The 23,119-nt window shown below is 43.0% G+C and overlaps 1 protein-coding gene across 1 annotated transcript in view; it reads left to right on the forward strand.

Annotated features, from left to right (window-relative positions):
• Window positions 1-7,092: 7,092 nt before the first annotated feature.
• DSN1 (DSN1 component of MIS12 kinetochore complex) overlaps window positions 7,093-23,119 on the forward strand; it is a 46,320-nt gene continuing 30,293 nt past the window's right edge. The window contains exons 1-5 of the mRNA XM_061614479.1: window positions 7,093-7,224; window positions 11,262-11,298; window positions 13,662-13,722; window positions 15,044-15,400; window positions 16,669-16,742. Of these exons, the coding sequence (XP_061470463.1) occupies window positions 7,196-7,224; window positions 11,262-11,298; window positions 13,662-13,722; window positions 15,044-15,400; window positions 16,669-16,742 (558 nt within the window). The 5' untranslated portion in view covers window positions 7,093-7,195. The remainder of the gene's footprint in view (window positions 7,225-11,261; window positions 11,299-13,661; window positions 13,723-15,043; window positions 15,401-16,668; window positions 16,743-23,119) is intronic.

Consider the following 23,119-nt stretch of genomic DNA (forward strand, 5'->3'; position numbering starts at 1 on the left):
ATGAGACAGTTTCCTCCTTAACCCAGCCAGCTGTTTCCTCCCTGCCAGTTTTAATAATCCATGAGGGGGAAAGGATCCAATACACAAGTGGTTGCATGAACCTAATGAAGCACTCTGTCGACATCCTTGAACCATACCAATGAAAACCCATCCAATGATACTAAACCAGAAAGAGCTCCGGGCACCTCTCCAGATTCATCTGCTCTGACGATGGAGTCCAAGTCCTGGCGATTGCAGACAATTTTATCATTGAAATGTCTATAAAACATAGCAGGCCTCCAAACGTTCCACAGCCTTATTTGGACCAGCATGTAGTACAGCCTGAAACACACGGAAAAATGTTGCTGGATGGTATAAAGAGGATGCAGTAGAGACAGAGATGAAGCTCTTTTCTGCCTTTACTGGCACTAAGGTAGGGAGTAGTGTTTGGTTGTAGAGTTTTTCTGTGCCTTTGTCTCAGCCTGTTTCATGGTTCTTAACACGGGGGTATACTATGGGGTGTGCTGAGCTCTGCTAAGCAGGAGAAGAAGCTGGGGCAAAAACAAGCACACACTAGGGTTCGGTTGCATTCATCAGGAGTTTTTCTCCACCTGACCTGAAGCCATCTTCCTGCTTAATTCATAGCTCTCCGTTCCAGAGTATACCATGGAACTTGATGAGTTTTGCTAAGCAGGAAAAAGTTGCTCAGGAGCAATCATGTCAGCCACTTGAGCCATTTCTGCATCCCACAGATCAACCATGGGGTTATGACAGAGGTGCCAACCATATCAGATGGAAAAGCTCCTAGAGCCCTTTGGAAATCATCTGGATTAATTAGCCTCTGGGGTAATCCATTTTAACAGTTCACCAACACTTGTAGAAACGAAAAGTTGCCATTAGTCTAAATCTCAACATGAGGTGATCTGACCATGACAAAGGAACCAATGAAAATTCCCCAATGTTCAAATTACCCTCTCTCTGACCAGTCAAGGAAACCAAGTCTAAGGTGTGTCCTGCCATGTGTGCTGGCTGTTGACATGTTGGCACAGGCACAGCCTCATGGTTGTCAGGGCAGCTGTGACCTGAGCCATCACAGATAAAGTGGCCTTGGCATGAATGTTGACATCCCACAGACCCAACAACTTGGGAATCCTCCACACCATGTCTGTGACAACCCTGTCAACTCAGGGAAGGAGACTGGGCAGTGGGGTAGGTGATAAATTAGCAGAATTCCCACTGTTTTACTGGCCCAGCACATGGTGCAAATTCTGTAGCCTCAAAGTCTAGAATCTGGCCTACCATGTTACTTTGTGTTTTAATCTGGAACAATTTCTACTTTTTTTTAATGCACATCAAAGTTGTTTAACATAGGGAAGGCTTGAAGTGTTTTCCTCCAAGAGGCACAGAACTGGAAAAGTATCCAATTGACTGGGCTGGTCCTTCAATTCTAATAGAGGTTTTATTTCCGAGATGGGCCTTTTTTGTGTTTTGTCTGTGTGCTCAATTAGAATCTTGTTCTCCTCTCATTATCTTGAAAATTGAGAGTGGCAGACAGCATGCATTTTAGTCTTGTTGAAACGTCTTTGCTCTACAGGTACCATTGATTTTGTGCATCTTGATTTCTGCTTGGTTCGTGATGTTTGTAATACAGATGATGGTTATATCCTTGGATTAACAGATATAGTCTCAGTCTTGCACAGACTCACAACAGGGGTCCTTTCATCCATTGAATGGGTTGCAACTACACAGCTTTCAAATGACCCCAGTACCATTGCATCTAGACATCCATGCCAGTCTGATGATCAGGTATCATGTCTATGTCTATATATGTGACTTTGCTGCATAAATAGAAACTGAATAAAGAGGGGAATCATTGTTTCCTGAGCCTGATTCTTATGAATTAAGCTCCTAAGATTCCTATTTCTTCCCTTTAGTTGTCTTTAGTTTCTTGTTATGAAGAGCTCTCTTAATGTATCCTTCAAAATATAACACATTGATGATTCATTAAAAAATACCTGAGAACAGCTGGGAATAAATGGCATAGCTCATTTTGCAGTTACAAAATTATTTCAAAATCAAACATTAGGGTAGGCCGTTTGATCTGATATACTTGAAAACTGCCATATTTCTTTCAAGGAGGGGTTCTTAGTTTGTTGAAAGTGACTTTGTTTTCAATGTTTATTTGAAAATAAAAATTAAAAAGAAAATAAGTCACTTTTGGATGGTGTAAAAGCCAGAATGGACCCTATAACATGGTTTGGGGCATCACTTATATTTACAGAGACAGCTGAGTGTCATGCCCTTGGCCCCCGTAGGCTGTCAAGGGTGCATGCTTCAGACCCAATTCCCCACCCTGGGCAATTGATCTGGAACCCAATACCCTCCTTGCCAAGGCTGTGCAAATTAACACCAACCCTGAAGGTAGAAGATAGGCTGCCACCACCCCTTCAACTGGTTCCACTCTAAGTTAGAGGAAACCCAGAGCCCAGATATAGGTAAACCAAGGATTCCTAAAGACAAGAGCCAAACAAGCACTCCTTGTCCAGAAGCCTCTGGTAAAGCCAAAATACGCTCCTTTCTGGTAGTTATGGTCAGTGGTCAAGGTGCTGAATAGGGTTGCCAGGTTCCTGGAGTGAGACTGATCCTATATCTTTAGGAGAAGAGAAGACAGCCAAGTGCAGGTGTTCTTGCAACCCTGTAATGAGAAAAACCACAAGATGGAATTCTTCCCCCTGCACAACTTTTAAAGATACAGAAGATCCCTTGGAGGCCGGGCCTGGCAACCAAGAGGTCCTCTGTATCTTTAAAAGTCGTGCAGGGGGAAGGGAGAATTCCACCTTGTGGTTTTTCTCATTACAGGGTTTCAAGAACACCTGCACTTGGCTGACTTTCTCTTCTAAAGATACAGGACCAGTCTCAGACCAGGAACCTGGCAACCCTAATTCAGAACCAAATTGATCTCACTCAATGAATACACAAGGATATTAAGAAGTAGCTTTATTAAAAATATAAGTGCACATTTAATAGCAGCAAAACAATTCCTCAAAACCACACCCAACCAGGGGTTTAGGTATAACACAAGAGAGTTCAAAACACAACAGAAAATAATAAACTAACTAGCCTGTTCTACTTATTGAAGAGGTAGTTGTTGGTAACTCTCATCTCTCCTCAGAGAGAGAACATCAGGATAGTAAGAAGCAGTGGAACCCCACATGGACAACCACCCTTCCAGATGGAATCCAGGGAACAAACAGGGGAACAAAAGCTATGGGTCTCATCCCCTATACTTGAGGGAAAACCCCCAGCAATGGTTAAAGATGGATCAGCCAATCAGGGGGCTTTCTGATGCAATCATATTCCCAAAGCTTCTTCACTTTTTCGTGCCTTGCAGGCTCCCCTCCCCTCTCTGATCTCAACCTTCTCAGGCCCATATGGCCTTGAGTACCAGGCTCCCAGCAGATTAGCAGAGATAAACAGGTGTTTCTGTTCAGGCCTTCCAACTACTTGCAGCTGGAAACAAAACTTAAAATTTTCCTACAGAGGCCCATCTCCTTCCAAGATGTAACTCCCAAAATTCCCTGTATCTGAGCCATGTTACAAGAAAACCAGGTTAACAAAATTGCAAGTTCATGACACTGAGAACAATATTTTAGAACTGAAAGTATTCCAATATTATAATTTTATTAATCTCTTCACACCCAGACGCCATCTGGAACAGAGGAGAATGGCATCGCACGTTCTGAGCTATTAAAACTAACCAAATATATAAATATATTGGTTACACTTTACTAGAGAAGGATTGTTGTTGTTGTTATTTATTATTAATTTCCCTCCCTCCCAAAGGAGCCCAGAGTGGCATTTATGCAGTAAATCAATATTTCTGCAGTCTATGTTCTGATACCCCTTCCTCCTAATAAATAAATGGTATTCCAGAAAAATGGCCTGGACCATCAACTTCTGAGCACCAACCAAATTCAGCAGTTGCACGTGACTAGATTGGATTGATGCACTAAGCCACACAGGGCTGGCACCAGACTGCAGCGGGCCCTTGGGCAACAGACTGCAGGGGTCCTCAAAAGTGATGGCAGTGCAGTGGCACTACAAGGTGCTTAAAAAGGCCTGGCTGTGTCAGCAGATTAGCATGCCGCAAGCACACTCCTGCCATCGCCCTAAATGGTAGGGATATGTGTTGATGCCCCCTGCAGCCAATTTGGTTGATAGCAGGCATGTGCACACAGCGCACTGAAGTTGCACTGCAGCACCACCGGAAGTTGTGTGACCAGTCCTCACTGGTGGCAGTGGGGGTGTTGCCTGGGAGAGTGGTTCCTGCTCCGCAATTTGCACCAGCATTGGGTCACGTGGTGCTCTGTGACCCGATGGTAGCTCAGATTGTGGAGTGGGAGTTACTCCCGTCCAGCCTCAGCAGCAGAGGCCCCTCACAGTGCCAGGGGCCCTCAGCCAGTACCCAACCTGGCCACCCACTGGCACCTGGCCTGAAGCCACAAAACTTTCACATAAGCCATGTTCCAGGAAATTAATACTGTCCACCAAAAAAAGGTCCAGAAGGCTAACGTTCAAGTTATCTAAATGAACCTACTTCAGAAGTCAAATTGGACCAGAGGGGAGTGATGCAATAAGCCACAAAACACCTCCAGAAACCATGTTCTGTGTAAAATTTGTATTCTAGGAAAATGACCAGGAATGCCAATTTACAATCTATCCAATGAACCATACTCACCTTGGATCAAATAGGAATGATACAATACCTCAACAGAATCCACTCTTGAGTACTTATTCTGGGAAATAAAGTGCTCTGCATTTATGGCTACAATCCCAAATTTTTAGCAAACCCTCCCAACGAGACATCATGTAGGACTAGATGGGATTGATGCAAGAAGCCCCCAAACTTCAACAGAATCTACATTCTGCTATCCATTTGAAAAACTATAGTCCAGGAAAATGAGCCAAAGTTTGTTTCCATTTCTCCCAAATACCATTTATGTCCCAATACAAATATTGAAAAGTAGTTTCTGTGGACATTTTGTGGTTTAGTTAGTGCATCAGTCCCAACCAGTCATAAGTGTGACTAGTGAATTTGGTTGGTTTGGATAGCTTGGAAATCGGCATTCTGAGTAATTCTATTCCAGATGGATTCTGGGTCTCATGTAATACTGGAATGGTTTCAGATCTAAAATACAGTTTTCCAATGTCTCTAAGACATTCCACTATTTTTTGTTATTTATAAAGGGGTCATTCCGGCATATTCCATTCACACAGTCCCTTCAGTTTGCCATATGTTGTGAATTGCTTTTATTTTCCATTGTGCTTGCTGTGAGATGGTGACAAAATCTGGGAATCTTGAACTCTCTGTAGATCTTATGCCTCCCAAACAGCAACACTTTCCAGGCGTCTCTGAGACTATGTGGCGGATGTGACTTTTGGCACCCGGATTCTTAAACCAGGGGGAATGAAAGGAATGAGAAGGACCTTTTGTGGTGTCGAGGAAAGCAGAGAGATAATTTTTCTAAATATGTGTATTAATGAAACTGGTGTAGTGCTTATATATACTTTCGGTGCAAAATGAATTTAGTTCTAATGCTCTCACTTACAAATAGGGTTTTCGTCATAGGGGATAGAGCGACATCACTTTATGCCTATTGTATATATGCCCACTTTATGCCCATCACTTTATGCCCATGCTGAATAGTTAAACTAGAAGGACGATCTTTCCCCACTCTTCCCTGGGGTAGAATGAACTGATGTGTGCTGATAGATCAATGGAGAAATTCAGGATTTGAGCATAGCCATGATTGGGTACCTGTATATTTCAATACCCTCAAAATGAAAGGGGTTGGGAAGGCTCATGCTCTTTATGAATCGCCGAATTCTGAGTGGAAAATGTTTTTTTTAAAGGTAGTTTAGGATTGCAAATCAACTGAGCACAAGTTTTTTTTTGCATGCAATCGAAAGCTGCATTTAAGCTGGGAGGAAAGTGGGGAGGGTTAAGTAAATCCGCCTGAGGCGTGTTTGGGGGGCAGTTTTTGGCTAGAAATCCAAACTAACCTTAGCCTACCTCTACCCTGCAGTATTGGACTACATTACAGGACTTCAAAACCACTCCCTTAACCTTCAACAATTCCTGCACTTGCTACTACGTTTTGTTTCGGGGACGGGACGGGAAGGAAGGAGAACGTATATAACAACTGTATTGAAATGGTGGAGTCCTCCACTTTTTTCTATGGAGAGCTCTTTATTTTCGCTTTGCAATGTTACCTAGCGGAGCACTTTACAAGCCGCTTCTGGCAAAAAAGATCCCCTGAAGTCACTGTGATGTCAGGTGATTGACATGGGGAGATAACGATCTGGCTAGATCCAGTTCCTCACCCCTAATTTACAGGATTCAGAAAGTTCCTTACTGTGCGACTCTACATTTCGCTACTTCTATAGCAGGCTTAGGAAACTGTACCTCTCTAGAGGTTATTGGACTCCAACTCCCATCATGCCTGCCTTTACCCGTGCTGCTAGGGCTGATGGGAGTTGGAGTCTAACAATATCTGGAGGGCTACAGGCTCCCCCCCCCGCGTGATCCCATTTTCTCTCGCTGTGATTGGAGATTGGCCTGGCTAGGGGTTATAGCCTCAGTTAAGTATGAATGGGTTACGTCGTATTCCCCTATTATAACACACAAAATAAAAGTCTAGTGGCACTGTGGCATACATGTAGTCTTGTGACATCTTTCAGACTAAAGTATATCGTGACAGCGACATTTTCGTTGCCAAGAAGTACTTTAACTGTGGAAACTAAAGCGAAGGGTCCGCTTTCCAAATGGCTATGCAAGAGAACCAATGCTAAGTTACGGGGCTCCAGGGGAGCTTTGGGGGTAACTTCCGCAGTGCCCCTCCTTTTTCTATATTTTATTCCAGTCCCGAACGACGGACGTGACAGCTATGCGTATTTTGAACCCCCTTACCTTTTTGGTACATGGGTATGTCGAGCCCTTGGTGATAACCATTACAAAAAAACCACACATCTTTCTATCTCTATGGCTACCAGCCACGCTAGAAATAGGAAGAATACGCATGCGCTGGTGCAACAAAGAAACAAACTAGATACCCAGAAGGCTATTGGGCCAAGAGCGGGCGGGATGCTAACTCGCATGCGCGGTGGCGGGCTGATTTGATTCAGGCGGTGGCCGTGGATTTGTGGCAGCGGCAAAATGGAAGCGTCGGAGAAGCGTCGTGGCAGGTGACTGGAAGGGGCTCCCCATCTTAATTTGAGAGCTCGTATTACTTGCTGCTTCTCAGTCTTTTAAAGGACTTACTCGTAAAAGGGTGACGTTACCGTTTGACGGAGTTAATTCTTATCTAATTAAGGGAGATGTCACGAAGTTACGTTGCGGCCTCTAAGAGCTTCTCTCCTAAGAACATAAGAAGAGCCTGCTGGATCAGGCCAGTGGCCCATCTACTCCAGCATCCTGTTCTCACAGTGGCCAACCAGGTGCCTGGGGGAAGCCTGCAAGCAGGACCCGAGTGGAAGAACACTCTCTCCTCCTGAGGCTTCCGGCAACTGGTTTTCAGAAGCATGCTGCCTCTGACTAGGGTGGTAGAGCACAGCCATCACGGCTAGTAGCCATTGCTTTTTTTTTTCATTTTTTGTTGCGTATTGATCCGCCTTAGATTGTGGCTCCCCAGAGGCCAACCATCTGAAAGCAAGTACGTTCAATAGTTGGGTCTGGGCCCACATAAGAAGAGCCTTCCTGCTGGATCAGGCCAAGGGCCCATCTAGTGCAACATCCTGTTCTCTCAGTGGCCAACCAGATGCCCGTTATGGGAAGCCTGCAAGCAGGATCTGAGCGCACTCTGTTCCTCCTGCGGTTTCCAGCAGCTGGTATTTGGAAGCATACTGCCTCCAACTATGGAGGCAGAGCACAGCCGTCAGGGCTAGAAGCCGTTCATAGCCTTATCCTCCATGATTTTGGCTAATCCTCTTTTAAAGCTATCCAAGTCTGTAGCTATTGCTGCCTGCTGTGGGAGCGAATTCCTTTACAGAACCTCAAATAGGTTCTGCCTGCTTACCACCTAAGGTGCCAGCACTTCTTTTTTATGTGCTTTTCCTGTTTAAAATGGAAGCAGAGAGTAAAGGAAGATGGAATTCCTTTATCTTTACTAGATGTGAAGGAGATATTTTGGCATGGGTGGCAAATTTTCTCTTTTATGCAACAGTTAAAATATACGAACTCTTTGCTTTTCTATATCTGGTCATCCTAAAAAAGAAAAACTTATATATGTGATTTTTTAAAAAAAGTCAACAATTTAGGAATGGGTATCACTGCGGTTTAGTTTGAAAAGGCTCGAGGCTACTATCAAAGAAGTTGTATTGTGCCTGGGAGTCTTTTGATTGTTCCCCTAATTGCTTTTCCTTCTGGCTGGCATTACCTTGTATTATTGCCCTGGCTGAAGTTGAACATATTTTCTCTTTCCCCCCTCCTCTTTCTGTCTCTCTCTCTCTCTCCCCCCTCTCCATTTTCTTAAGATATACCAAGAGAGCAGCCTTAATGAATGAGTTTAGAGTTATGACGTTTGTATGGACCCATAGCTTTAATAGCTTTGTTACTGGCAAAAATTTAGCGAGTTAGACTTTCTCTATTACTGACATCTCTATGCTAAGAAATGTTTCATTGGTTTATTTCCATAATGGGCACAATAGCAAATTTAAATAAGGCTTGACTTTTTCCCACTACATAACTCAAGAGTCCTGTCTTGAATCTGCATCCTGACAGCACATCTATACATTACAGTTGGAACTCCCTGGAGTTAGGTTATCTCCCTCTTTATTTATATTCTTCCACAAATGGAAAACATTCTACATTAAACAAGCTTTTGATTCTCTTGCAGCTTTGTGTATTGACTGAGTGCTGCTTTTTCTGTTCTTGCTTTTTGCTGCTCTTTTAAATTTGATTTGTTTTAATTGTGGGATCACTGTTCTTTTTATGTTTCCTTAGGTTTGTAAGTTGGTTTGAGGGACTCCTCTGTGGAGGGAGAATGCATGGTGTAATTTTAATAAAGAAATAAATATTGCTGCAGGAAATGCAGGTGTTACACAAATATGTAATGTGTGGAAGTCTCACAAAAATGTATATGCATCTGGGAAACTTGTCCAGATGGATGTACTTAAATGCTTATGTGCACTTGTTTGTGGGATCTACACGTTTGCTGTTGGAAACACTGGCATATCACTGGTGTTTCCTGCAGAATTTGTAATGTATAGAGCTACCCTGAGTGACATTAGAGAGAGCCAGTGTGGTGCAATGGCTGGAGGCTTGGATGTGCATTTGGAAGAGCTGGACCCAGGTCCTTCTTTTGCCATAGTTTCGCTGTTTAGCATTCAGTAGGGTATCCTTTTATCTCAGTACTGCAGTCTGAGAAATGGGAATAAGTGACCATTCTTATGTGGAAGCGGCTTAGAGTGCTTTGAAGTTGCCTTACTTGGAAAACGTGAATCTAAAGTACGATTCCTTTATGTTACAGCTTTAATTGGTCTCAGCCAGGCAATCTGGGATGCAGTGTTATTAAAATGTGGATGATACTCAGGTCTCTCTCTCCATTCCATCTGAATCAAGAGATGCTGTGGAGGTGCTGGACCAGTGCCTGGAGACAGTGATGGGACTGGATGAGGCCCAGTACGCTGACGCTCAATCCTGTCTTGGATGGAGGGTTTACATTCCCTTTGAACGAATGGGTGCTTGGGGTTGCTTCTAGACATGAAGCTGTCATGGAGACACAGATGGCCTCAGTAGTGTGGAATGCTCATGTAGGATTCTGGCTGGTTTGCCACCTGCAGTTGTTCCTAAGCCTTGCTTCAGTAATCCATGCTCTAGTTGCCTCATGATTGTATTGCTGCAGTGCACTGTATATGGGGCTACCCTTGAAGATGGTCTGGAATTGCAGCTGTGCAGAATGGAGCTGCCAGGTTATTAAATGTAGCAGCTAGATGGGATCATATGTTACCGATCCTTAAAGCATGGCACTGACTGCTTGGGAGCTACCAAGCCCAATTTAAGGTAGTGGCATGCAAAGCCCTAAACAGCTCAAGACACAAGTACTTGAAGAAGCACTTCCCCCAATATTTACCAGCCTGTGTTTTGAGATTGGCAGGGAGGCCTGCTCATGATTCCACTGACTGGCATAGCCCATGGGATAATGACTCAAGACACTGCTTTCTCTGTAGCAATGCCCAACTGTGGAACTCCCTCCTTGAGAAAATGTAGTTGTTTCTGTTAACTTTCAGACACCAACTGTGTTCACCTGTGTTTTTGGCAGATAAACCTGCCTTTAGTATTGTGCTGTTGTGCTATACTGTTTTAATTTAGTTTTGCATCACCCTGACCTCCTTCAGGAAGAAGGGGGATACACAAACAATAATAATAATTTCTGAGAGTGCAAGTTATGTCTGAAAATCACTCACCTCGTGCCGAGTTCTAGCCTTGGCAGTGCATACTGAGGTGATAGTGTGACTGCTTTTGATATGTGCCTAGCTAGATAGCATGGATTGGGTTTTAGCAGGCACGGGATTGTTTATTTCTGATTGTGATAGCGTGCTGGAAGCCAATCCATGCTGAGTATTACACATTTGACCTGCTCGATGTACCAGAGCAGGAACTTAGAATGGGTTGAATGGCTTTCTGGAAGCATGCCACATTGATTGAGTTGGTGTGACTGAGAATATAATTTTCAGTAAAGTCAAGCTGACTCTTCGTTGGGACTAGAAAGCTGTCTGTGATGAGCGAGCTTTTAAGAGGCAACTGGAGTACTATATATTTGAAAGTGTACAGATGTGGACAGTGATAACACAATTCTGAGGTCCATTCTGCGGTTGTTCAGGGTAGGGGATTTAGTGTGGTGGTACTCACTATGTGGAATATACTTCCTTTTGATATTAGGTTTGTGCTCATCATCTTCAGTTTCTGGTGTGTGCTGAAGATATTTTTGTTTATGCAATCTGTTTCAAGGAGCAATGTCAGCCTATACTTCACTTCTTTTGGTCAAAGCAGATTTTGGAATTGTACTTTGTGTGGCTTATATATTTTGTATGTTTTATTAATTTTATATACTGCTTTTGATTTTTTCTAAATATTAAGTGGCTTATGTATTTGTAAATAAAATAAACATAGATATGAAGGGTGGGCTGGTCCTGGTTATGGAAGGAGAGAAAGGTACAGTGCATGGGATGTTAGGTCAAGTCCAAGATGTAATGTTTGTTGTTTTTTGTTGTTTGTTTTCCAGTACAGAAGATACTCTTTCAAAGGACCTTGCCCAACAGGTAACAAGAGTGTTTGCTACAAGCTTTAAAGTATATAGAACTTAATGTTGCATAATAAATTGCAATTTGAATTTCAAGTAATCCATACTTAGGGTTCCTACCTTTTTCCTGATTATCTCTGTGCCTTTCATTGTTCCATGAAATTTAGAAACTCAACAAGTGCTGCATTTTTGAGGCTACTGCGCCTGTCCAATTTCTGTGAGTCATGCAACCATTAGACATAAAGCTGTTTTCAAGAAAAAATGATGGCAATCCTATTTATTGTAGTAGTATAAGACCAATGTGTGTGAGTTATTAATAAGAGAGTTGTGAAGAAAAAACAGCACCTTGCCCATATTCATTGTTGTGGAAAGGGGGGTTGCTGTAAGGGGATTGCTGTGGGGTGAAAGATACCTTTAATGCAGATGACAGGTTGTGACGCCCTTCCCTGGCTCTCCCTGTCAGGTTCCTACCTGCTCGTGGTTACTGCCTGTCTCTAGGCACCACCAGGGACTCCACCAGTCCGGACTGTCCTTTTTTATGGTTTCTCTCCCCGCTCTAGCACAGATCTCAACAGATCCCCCTGCTAGGCAGCACCACCAGTCACGTCCTATAACCAGTATTCCCAGAGACTCTGCCTGAGTCTCTCTATCAGGTTACCTCTGTGACTGAGTGCTTAAGCTGTCCCACTCCCTTTGTATCAATGCAGATAATTCTGGTTTGCTCTGAATACTTGTGGTGTTATATTCTCCCCTTCACCGCTGCCACCATTTGTTTCCCTTCAGCCTTGGTATTTACCTTATCCTCCCTTCTGGTCTGTGAAACCCCAGCCAAGGATCAGGCCTTTGGTAAACCAAATATATTTATTAAAGAACAACGATAACAAGATTTCTTTATAAAGGCACTTAAGCATATGGTTTCATCTATTCCTGAGGTACTGGTCTTAGTATTAATCCGAACTCCACCCTCTCCTCACATCCACCAACTCTCCACACAATCTCCTCTCAAAAACCCACCAAAACAACCCACAACGTCCACCGTCCACCAACGTCCACCCAGATTCAACTGTCATTCTTCCTTTTGTACTTTCAGCCGTTCAAACACTCAGCCAATCATCCAGCATTCTCCTGCTCATTTACTCCCCCCTCCTCTTTCACTCTACTTACCACATATCTTCTATACAAACAGCACTTACCATATTTACATTAATACAGGAACATCACACAGGTCTAGCTGTGCATTTCCTTTTTATATATAAAAAAGGTCAGAAGATCTACTTGAATGGTTGGGTGCAGGTGTATTATGTGAAATTGGGTCACTAATACATTTGAGGTTATACCTGAGTCTGGACAGTGTAGCAGGATGATATTGTTAATGGTTCCTTCAGTGATAGCATTACTTTTTTTTGGTGGGTGATTCCTATTGTTTGAGACTATTTTAAAATGCTTACTTTTTGCTCCACATGTTTTAGTGTAGATTGCATAGGGAATTTAATAAAATACAGATGCATTTATAAACCTGCTGGAATGCAAACAACATTTCTGTTCTGATTTCTTGTCACAATGGCTGCCTAACTCTTCAGGCAGCTGTATGTTCCATATCTATGGATTGTTAGTGTTGCTCTTTGCGTTCTTGCTGCTTACTACTGTTTTTAGTTTGAAAATTTGTGTTTTAATGGGTGGGTCATTGTTGCTTTCATGTCTGCTTTTTATATTTGTAAGCCACTTTGAGGAATTCCTTTGTGGAGTGGAAAAGCAACTTACATTTTATTTTTAAAAAAAAACCTTTATCCTTGTATTTCTTTCTTTTACAAGCTGAGGCTGTAATCCTGTGCGTTGGGTTGTATCCAACTAAGTCGTCCTATTAGCACAAGGACTTCAGTCTGCGCAATGTGATTTTTCTCTCTCTGCTCCCCATGATCTGTTCAGGGTTCTCCCCTCCATTGCAAACCTCCAGAGCAGATTTGGGGGAAGGGTGCAGGGGCCTCAATGGGAAAAGAAATCCTGTTGCACTGGTGGAAGTTCTTGTGGTAATGAGATGACTTCATAGGATGCAACACACTGAACTTAGTGGGACTGCTTCCATGTAAAATGTGTGTAGCGTTAGGCTTTAAATGATTTAGCAAGTTACGGATTTGAGCATTCAAGGATGGGCCGAATCTTCAGCCGAAGAAAATAAATTATGCAAGATTACATCATTGCCAAGTCTGTAGAGTCTTGTGAACAGGAAGGATGGTTTTAGGTAGCCAAAGTATCTATTTACCTCTCTTGGTGTGGAAGCACTGAGATTTCTCATTTTCATTGTCTGAATGATGCGTTGCCTCTGTGAGGAGGGAAAAGGTATGATAATAAATGTGTTACACAAAGTATTCATTTTCTGTTTAGAACTCTACTCAAGAAAACCAGCTTGGCTTTGAAGATGGAAAAAATGTTATTGAGCCATTAGGTAAAGGAAATGTGTTGCCTACACATCTAGAATTGTGTTGCCTACATAATGCATGCATGGACGCTCCGCTGCCTCAGATAGGAGGGACTGTGTTTTGTACAGCTCATTTCCAGTTGTTAAAAAAAAAATCATGTTCAAAGGGAAAAAGCTAATATTTTGAAACCTCTAAAATATGCAAACTAAACAAATTTTTGTATAAGCTTGCATAATTCTGCCTCTGCTGATCAAAAAAGCTGGGAGTGATGCAGCAAATTAATACTTTCCATCTGAATCATCTGTGTGTATTGTAGGACTTAGAATCTCACCCTCTTGGATTGCAATGAAGGCTGCGATCCTAGGCATACTTACCTCGGAGTAGGTTCCATTTAACATAATGGGATTTTCTTTTGAGTAAATATGCATAGGTTTGCACTGCACATTTCTGAGCTGGGAAAAATCGACCTTGTGTACTGATGCTTGTACTGTATTGCTCACTTTAAACTTGTACAGCTTCAGCTCCCAAACAGTACTTTCTGTCATTTCCCAGTTGGAGACTTGCTTTTTGTGAGCTTTGGTTTGGGTGGTTAATTAAATTTAGCCACCCAAACCAAAACTCAAAAAAAGCAAGAGTCTCCAACTGGGAAATAAATAAATTTAAATTTAAATTTGGAATTAAAAGCAATGAACGAGATGACAAGGTTATCAGAATGGTAACCCATCTCGCCATTAGGCAAGCAGGGATTCCATTTAGTAGTTCTTATTTTTTAACCTCCCAACTTCCTTGGAGGCCCACTACACCATTCTAGAGGGTCCTTTACAAAATGTAGCTGCAGATTGATTTACATGGGCATTACTGCGGTTGATCCTGTAATTTAACTTTTTAAAAAAATGTTTGGTTTTAAATGTGATATGTAGCTTTGATTGGGCTGCCTTTGTATTGTATTTTGTGAGCTGTCTTGACTGCTCCTGCTAGGCTGAAAGCTATGTTATATGTGCAGTAAATAAAAAAATTGAGAAATCTGTTTTGACAGGGCTGTAGAAAAAGGAACTAGAACATGTGTGTATATACATTATATGTCATAATGCTGCAACATAAACTTTGAAATTGATTGGCTTATAGTTGCAGTCCTTCTCTTCTCTCATCACCTCTATCAGTCGAATTGGTAGAGCCACACTATGCTCTTATGCCAGCCTCAGCACCTTACACAAAATAAGTATGCCCACATGTTAAAACGCTGTATAGATTTAAAACTCAACTATGTGGTACTACTCTGTGTTGCCATTCTGTATCTCTTAATTCACACTTTCAATTTTGATGTATAGTATTTCCTCCCTTTTCCAGAAAATGTGCACAGCCAGGAGAAAATGGAGGCTGAATGTGTTGCCAAGCCTGAGGACAGTATTGGTTTCACTTGTAGTATCCAAACTGACCTGAGAGCCAGTTGCACTAAGGTGTTAGCAGAAACTGGCAAGAAAAGCCATTCAAGTCTGAAGAAAGGGGCTTCCAATTGCCCTAGCCTTAAAAAAGTATCTCCGCAGATTCTTGGTCCTGGAACAGGACAAGCTTCTACTTCATTTAACATATCCTTTGGCCAGCTGCCTAACCCACGAGTCATGCGTCGTTCCTTGAATCGCTACAGTCAGAAGCTGGGTACTAATCGCCGGAAGTCATTGCCGCCTCTTCACATGGATGTTTCTGGTATATCTTCAACATGCTTCATGATTAACCTGGGGCTAGGTTGGAACTAAGGAAGAAGTACTCACTAGCTGCAGCAGCTAAATGAATTCTCCCTAAACAAGTGTGATCCTAAACAGATGTAATGCTAAATAGTTTTTAACTGGACTTGAGACTTCCACTGAAAAGGACTTTCTGTTCTCTTGAGAAAATAAAAGTGGTGGTCAGCTACATTTAGATTTTTCAAAGCTGCAGTGTAGATGTAACACTGGTTCCCTGCAAACCATGATTTTCAAATTGAGAGCCAGCTCAGAAGTATGTCCTTACTTGCCTCTATGGAATGATATCCTCTCTTTCCCTTACTGGTGTTTATCATGATTTTTATTACATGTGCAGCATGGCTAGCACAAATCAGGTCCCTGCAAGGCAAAATTGCTTCAAACCATTGTTTCAATCTAGAGCTTACAAAAACAACAACCACAGTTTGCAGTGGTGCACTTGGGCCTGTTCTGTTGTAGGTTCCTGATAGGGACACATCTGCAGTTGTTGATCTTCACTTCCTAGGTGGCTATTGTAGTTTTTTTAATGAATCCATAATATCCTGCAGGTGTTTTCCCTCATATAAAACATAGAAAGAACACTGATTATATTTTGTAGGTCTTGGCTGAAAATATTGATCATGTAGCATGTTCTTGATGGTAGCTGGAATGGTTTGTTTCTGTGTAAGATGGTGGTTACATGTCCCTCACATAGTTGCACTGTGATGTCCAAAGTGTGTACCTCCTGCATGAAGTAGTTGAAACTTGGGTTAATGGTAGGATGAAAGTCATTGTGGTAAATATCTCTATGGCCTCCTTTTCATGGGCTCAGAAGATAATGTAATTGCTCTAACATGGAGCAAGGAGAGGGGCACTTGGGGGATAGGAGTGGAGGATGTGTTGCTTGTATAGTACAATGCTGTGCATGTCTATTTGGAAGGAAATGTTGCTGGGTTCAGTGGGGCTGGCTCCCAGGCAAGTTTATGTAGGATTGCAGGCCATGTCAGTCATAAATGCTGGGAATAATATGGAGCCACATGGGATATCGTAGCAGTGTCACTGACTTGAAGAAACAATCTGTCTCCAAATCTGAAACAATTGTGATGAATGACAAATAGTTACAGCTTAGCAATCGGATATTCTGTTGGCAGGTAGTTATTTTATGTACAGTATAATGCTGAAAAGATGCTAAAAAGACAATTAAAATCTGGCTAATGTCATTGGGCTTCAAGTGGCATTGTGCTTTATTTTCAGAACTGTGTAAAGCAATCAGCCGGGACTTGCCAGAGGCAGACAGAGTGGTGGAGCTTCTCCTCTCCAGCTTCCGGGTAAGGCTGGCTCATTTTAAAAAGGCTCTCCATTCTAGCCTCTACCTTCTACTCATTATTGGTTATACTCTGTAATGTGTTTCTGTATTTAAAACCAAGCTAAATAATGTGTAATTGCGTTTTGCAGTTACACACACGGTTTCTGGAATGCTTTGCCTAGAGAGGCTCATCTGATGCCTATTTTCATGGTTTTTTTGTTCCAGGCAAAGTTCCTTTAATATCATTAATGCTATTTTATTCTGGTCACTGCACAATAAGTGCAGTTTGGCTGTTCTTCAACTTTTATACTTGGGCTGAATTTTGTTGAGGTGGTGGCTGGGTTTTAATTTGGATTTTGTGGTTAGGTTTGATTTATTGCTGGGTTCTATTTATTTACAGTTTTATTGACTTGTATTTTAATTTTGTCTAGTTTATTGTATGTCACAGATAATATTTTATTAGGGGACTCATAAATTGAATTGAATAAAATAAATTTATTTCATTGACATTTACCATGGGTTGTATTCTTAAGTTCTATTCACAGTAGACCCATTGAAATGAATGAACCTAAGTCATGTCGGAGGCCCACTGTAAATTGTTTGCAAGGCACTTTGAGGGTAAAGTTGCTCGCCTCCGTAGCAGTCTTGATGACTCATCCACGTCTGCTGTAGTCCCCAATGACGTGTCCAGTGCAACATATGCTGCAACTTCTTGGGAACGGTTTCAGTTGATGCAGCCTGATGATGTGGACAAGGTGCTTGCGATGATGCGGCCAGCAACTTGTCCTCTCGACCCTTGCCCTTCTTGGCTTGTTAAAGCTTGCCAAGGGGGTCTGACCGAGTGGATCTGGGGTGTGGTCAACGCATCATTATGGGAGGGAGTGGTTCCAGCTGCCTTGAAAGAGGCGGTGATCTGACCACTCCTGAAAAAGCCCACCCTGGACCCATTGGTTTGTGACAACTACTGACCGGTTGCAAATACCCCCTTTTTAGGGAAGGTGATTGAGAGGGTTGTGGCGCAGCAACTGCAAGTACTCTTGGATGAAACAGATTATTTTGACCTGTTCCAGTCTGGGTTCAGGCCTGGTTATGCGACTGAATCGGCCTTGGTCGCCCTGATGGATGACCTTTATTGGGAGAAGGACAAGGAGAGTGCGACCCTGTTATTCTTACTTGATCTCTCAGCGGCTTTTGATACCATTGACCATGGTATCCTTCTGGGCTGACTTGGTGAGATGGGTATTGGAGGCACTGCTTTACAGTGGTTCCGATCCTATCTCCAGGGTTGCTCTCAGAGAATAGCACTGGGTGACTGTCTTTCAGCCCCCTGGCAGCTGTGCTACAGGGTGCCATCTTGACCCCCATGCTGTTTAACATCTATATGAAGACCTTGGGAGCAGTCATCAGGGGATTTGGGGCAAGGTGTCAGCAGTATGCTGATGATACCCAGCCCTGTTTCTCCGTAACATCTGAATCGGGAGAGGCTGTGCAAGCTCTGGACCGCTCCCTGGACTCGGTGGTGGGTTGGATGAGGGCCATTAAACTGATAAAAGACGGAGGCACTGTGGGTTGGTGGTTCCCGAGTTCGGATAATTGGTCAGTTTCCTGCTTTGGATGGGGTCATACTCCTCCTGAAAGAGTAGGTCTGTAGCCTGGGGGTGCTCCTGGATCCATCTTTGTCGCTAGAGGCCCAGGTGACCTCAGTGGCTAGGAGTGCCTTTTACCAGCTTCTGCTGGTGAGACAGCTGCGGCCGTTTCTGGACCGGGATAGCCTGACCACTGTTGTCCACGCACTGGTAACCTCCAGTCTGGATTACTGTAATGTGCTCTATGTGGGGCTGCCCTTGAGGTTGGTCTGGAAGCTGCAGTTGGTGCAAAATGCGGCGGAAGACTGCTCACTGGAGCAGGGTATCGTCAACATGTCACCCCACTGCTGAAAGAATTGCACTGGCTGCCCATTTGCTACCGGGCCAAGTTCAAGGTTCTAGTCTTGGTGTACAAAGCCCTATACAGCTTGGGACCAGTATACCTGAAACATAGTCTTATCCCTTATATACCCAGTCGATCACTGTGCTCTGCAGGTGAGGGCCTCCTGCAGATACCATCTTATCAGGAGGTTTGTTCTGCACAATATAGGAAACGGACCTTTAGTGTGGCAGCCAGGCCCGCCCTTAGCATGTGTGGGGCCCTGGGCAAAAGCATAATTGCCCCCCCCCCCCGTTCTTTCTCTCTCTATATTATATATATATATTGAGAGAGAGAGAGAGATTTTATTTACGAATATATGTAATTATAATATTTAATTTACATATGAGGCTAACAACCTATTAAATACAAATATGATTACCTTCACTTCAGGTAATAGGCCTCTAGTCAACCTGTTCCATATCCATTTGTCCACTGGTCTTTCGACATCTGTCTTCCCTTTGTCGATATCTGCTAGATATGGCAGTCTATTTCTAGGCATATTTTCCCATCTTTATCTTCCTAACTGAACCTGGCAACCCTAATCTCATCAATATTCAGTCATGATGCTTACTCCCCAATGTACCTTGGTAGAGTTGTGGCTACTCCATAGCCTGATCCTTTGTAGTTTTTCTTTGGGAGTAAGTTTCCTAGTTCAACAATGGGGCTTTACTTGTAGGTAAATGTGTCCTTAGGGTTGTGTGGGTTTACACAAGAGTAGTCTCACTGAGCACATAGGCTTCTTGCAGCTTTTCAACTAGACCTTTGTTTATTCAGGAGTAAGGGTGCAATCCTAATTCAATTTACCTGGGAGTAAGCGCCTTTGAATTCTGTAGGACTTACTTCTGAGTAGATGTAGTTAGGGTTGCATTGTAATGCCTGCTTGCACATTGACACTAGCTTGTCTGCCTGCTCACTCACTCAATAGGGCCACAATCCAGTACACACTTACCTGGGATTAAGTCCCATTGAACACAACAGAGCTTACTTCTGAGTAGACATGTATTGGATTGCAGCCTGGGTCACTTACCTTCCCACCATTTGCCCATAATGCTTGCTTAGAAGGAACAACCATTCAGTTAAACAGGATTTACTCCAAATTAAGTGGGTTTAGGACAGCAGCAAAGAACTGCTATCTATGTTAATATCTAAGGGTACTGAAACTTTTTCAGATTTATTTTCTGTACATTATATTCGGTAAGCTGACACAAGGAGAGGGCAGATAGACAGGTATTTGTGAGAGAGGAAAAGGAAGGCTTCCATTGAAGGTGACAGGAAAAGAAAAAAATACAGAAAAGGGAAAGTCAATTCTCCAGGTAAGGAGAACCTTTGTTAACCTTACATTAATAAGCAAATCCTAAGCATGTCTACTCAGAAGTGAGGACAATTTGTTTTGATGGAATTGACTGTCATGTAAGAGTGCACAGGACTGCAACTTTAACATTTCAGTGTTGATTTAGAATGAAAATAGCTTAGTGGTTTTTTAAAAAACAATGGTAAAATGGTAAGATTTTGAACCAAAATTAAAAAGGAGGAAAATAATAACCCCTCTCCCCATCTTTTAAACTTTGAGAGGGAGGAGAGAAATAAAGTAAATACGAACAGAGGGCAGTGGAATGGGGGGGGGGAGGGAGGGGAAGCCATGGTGCAGTTGTTGACTGAACAAGGGGAAAGAATTGCATTGTCCTCACACGCGCACACAAGGATGAGGGCTCCTTACCTAGGACGCGCCACTCCTGCTCCTCGTTGGGCGAGTGAAGTTCGGGGAGGTAACCCAGCCTAAAGCAAACCTTTTCGCCTTCTCAGCGCTCTAGAGCGGAGGCAGTAGCAGCAACTAACGAGCACAGGTCTACTTGGCAATGGCAACAACAAACCATCACAAGAAGACCTGGGCCGGCCTCTTAAGGTGGAACTCAACACCGCCAGAGCAACGGGGAAGAGCGGCGGCTGCGCAAGGCAATGGGTGGGTCTGCGTCACTAGCCTGCCTTGCCCTGTCGTGGAGTCAGCGGCGCCGCAACGCCCAAGGACCGCTACGCCACCTCCCCGGCTGCAAGCACAGATCGCCAAGCGCGCCCCCCCCAAAGTGTGGGGCCCAGGGCAAGTGCCCTGCTTCCCGGTGCCTAGGGGCGGTACTGGTGGCAGCACCTACCCTGTGGAATTCCCTCCCTTTGAATATTAGGCAGGCGCCATCTCTGCTATTTTTTGTGGCGCCTTTTGAAGACTTTCCTCTTTCAACAAGCATTTTAGGTAGAGACCTGTCCCAGTCTGCGTCTGTGTTAGAATTGCTTAATATGTTTTTTTAATGTTTGTAACCCTTTTTTTAAGTTTTTTTTAAATGTTTTTAACACTGTTTTGTTTTAATGTATTTTAAGATCTGTTTTTATGATGTTCTAAAGTGTTTTTAGCGCTTTGTTTGCCACCCTGGGCTCCTGCTGGGAGGAAGGGCGGGATACAAATAAAATAAATAAATAAATAAATAAATGTCTAACTTTAATAGGCCTACTCTGAGTAGAACTAGCTACTTAATTGTGGCTTTATAGTGCAGTCCTGACCATGTCTACTCAGAATTCATTGGGCTTTCTCCCAAATGAGGGTGGGTTAATATTGTAGCCTACAGTGGCTGTAGGCTGCCCCGAATATTTGATGGAAGGATTACTAAGAATAGCAGTAATCTAAAAAACACTTGCTTTTATCCATTCCCTCCCCCCACCTCTTCACCTTCAGCCATTCCTGAATTAAAGCCTTCTTCCTTTGTGGGTATATTTTAAGAGTCTCAGGACAGAGACTTATCCTGGTTTTTTTTTAATGTTTAAATGCAATGCATGTTGCTGGTGTTGTACAAATAATGCTTGCTTATTTGTTTCTGTCGTGCTTTTGAATGGTTTTTTCTCTCCATCAATGAAGGATGTTATTCTGGACTGGGGTTCTTCCTCTCCTTTACTTGAACAGGTGCAGGTTATGCAAATTAGAATCTATGCCCCAGGCAGTTGGAGGAGCCATTTGCCCTCTTCCAGTTCTCTGACAAATCACTTGACCTGCCAGCTCCATCCTGCCAGGACTTCTGAGGAGCATTGGCTCAGTCTCCAACTTCACTTGACAATTTGTGAGCAACAGACTTGAAACTTTCTTTTTATTGAAACCTGGGTTAGGTAGTCAGGGCAATTTGGACTTTTTAGAGCGAGGATTCTCTGCTGCTGCAAACTCTTTGTCTGTTGCCTCAAGTTTTTAAAAAATGATCAGGTAATTTACTCAGTGTGGTGGCTTAGCTAGCTGATTTTGTCTGAGGCTTGGTGCAAATCCACTACAGGCATAGGCATAGGCAGGGGCAGAGCTGCAGAGACATGCTAACATGTAGGCTGTTGCATCCCAGCTGGAAGTGTGTTGGACCCCTGCTCTGTGGGAATGGCTTGGAGTGTGCTTCTTGACTGTTGGTGACAAGTCTACTGTACAGGCATACCCCGCTTTAACATACGCAATGGGACCGGAGCATGTACTTTAAGTGAAAATGTACTTAAAGTGAAGCACAAGTTTTCCCCCCACTTATCGATGCATGTACTGCACTGCAATCGTCATATATGGGCATAACTGATGTAAATAACACATTTATAACTAAAATAAACATAACATAAAATAAAGTAAGCTTACCTTTAATGTCAGCTGGCAGATGCGAAATGGATGAACAAAAATTTACATGTATTGCAGAAAGGATGAAGGAGAGGGCATATCTTCTACTTCATAAGTCGAGTCATCAAGGGCTAGACGCTTTCTTGCTGGCGACTTGGATGGACTACCTGAAATAGGAGTAGGGCTTGGAGCTGATGTCGATGCTAGAGATGGATCAGTGGATGTTGATGGTCTGGGAGATTGACTGGGTGCTGCTGCTGGCCTTTTGAGAAAGTAGGTGTCTATGGAGGTTTGAACTGTAGCTCTTTTCTTTTCCCTGTAGATTTCTTTGTAACAGGCATAAGCCCCCAAAATGTTTGCATTGACTTTGGAACTTCTTTCAAAGTCCCTATCATGCTTTTCAAAAAGAGCCATGGTGCTATCAAGATAACGGAAAGCTTCCAAGAGAACTTTTGAAGTTAGGCCTTCAGGCTGTTCCATGGTCTCATCCTCATCCTGCACATTTTCTTCCTCTCTCTCCTCTTCAAGTTCAAGAAGATCTTCATTGCTGAGGGGTTCAGTATGGGATGCCATAAGTTCAGCAACATCTTCTGCCTCCACTTCCAGCTCTAACTGCCTTGCCATCTCTACAATATTTTCAGTAACATCAGCTACAGGATCTGCAAAGGCTTCGACATCATCAAATAACTGTGGGCATATTTTTTCCAGGCCCCTTTCATTGTTGTTTCCTTGATGTCATTCCAAGCATCTCTTATAGTTTTGATGCAATCCAAGATGTTGTAGCTTTTCCAGAATTTCTTTAGGACTTC

Source organism: Rhineura floridana, chromosome 3 (genome assembly GCF_030035675.1).
Source record: "Rhineura floridana isolate rRhiFlo1 chromosome 3, rRhiFlo1.hap2, whole genome shotgun sequence".
Classification (NCBI taxonomy): domain Eukaryota; kingdom Metazoa; phylum Chordata; class Lepidosauria; order Squamata; family Rhineuridae; genus Rhineura; species Rhineura floridana.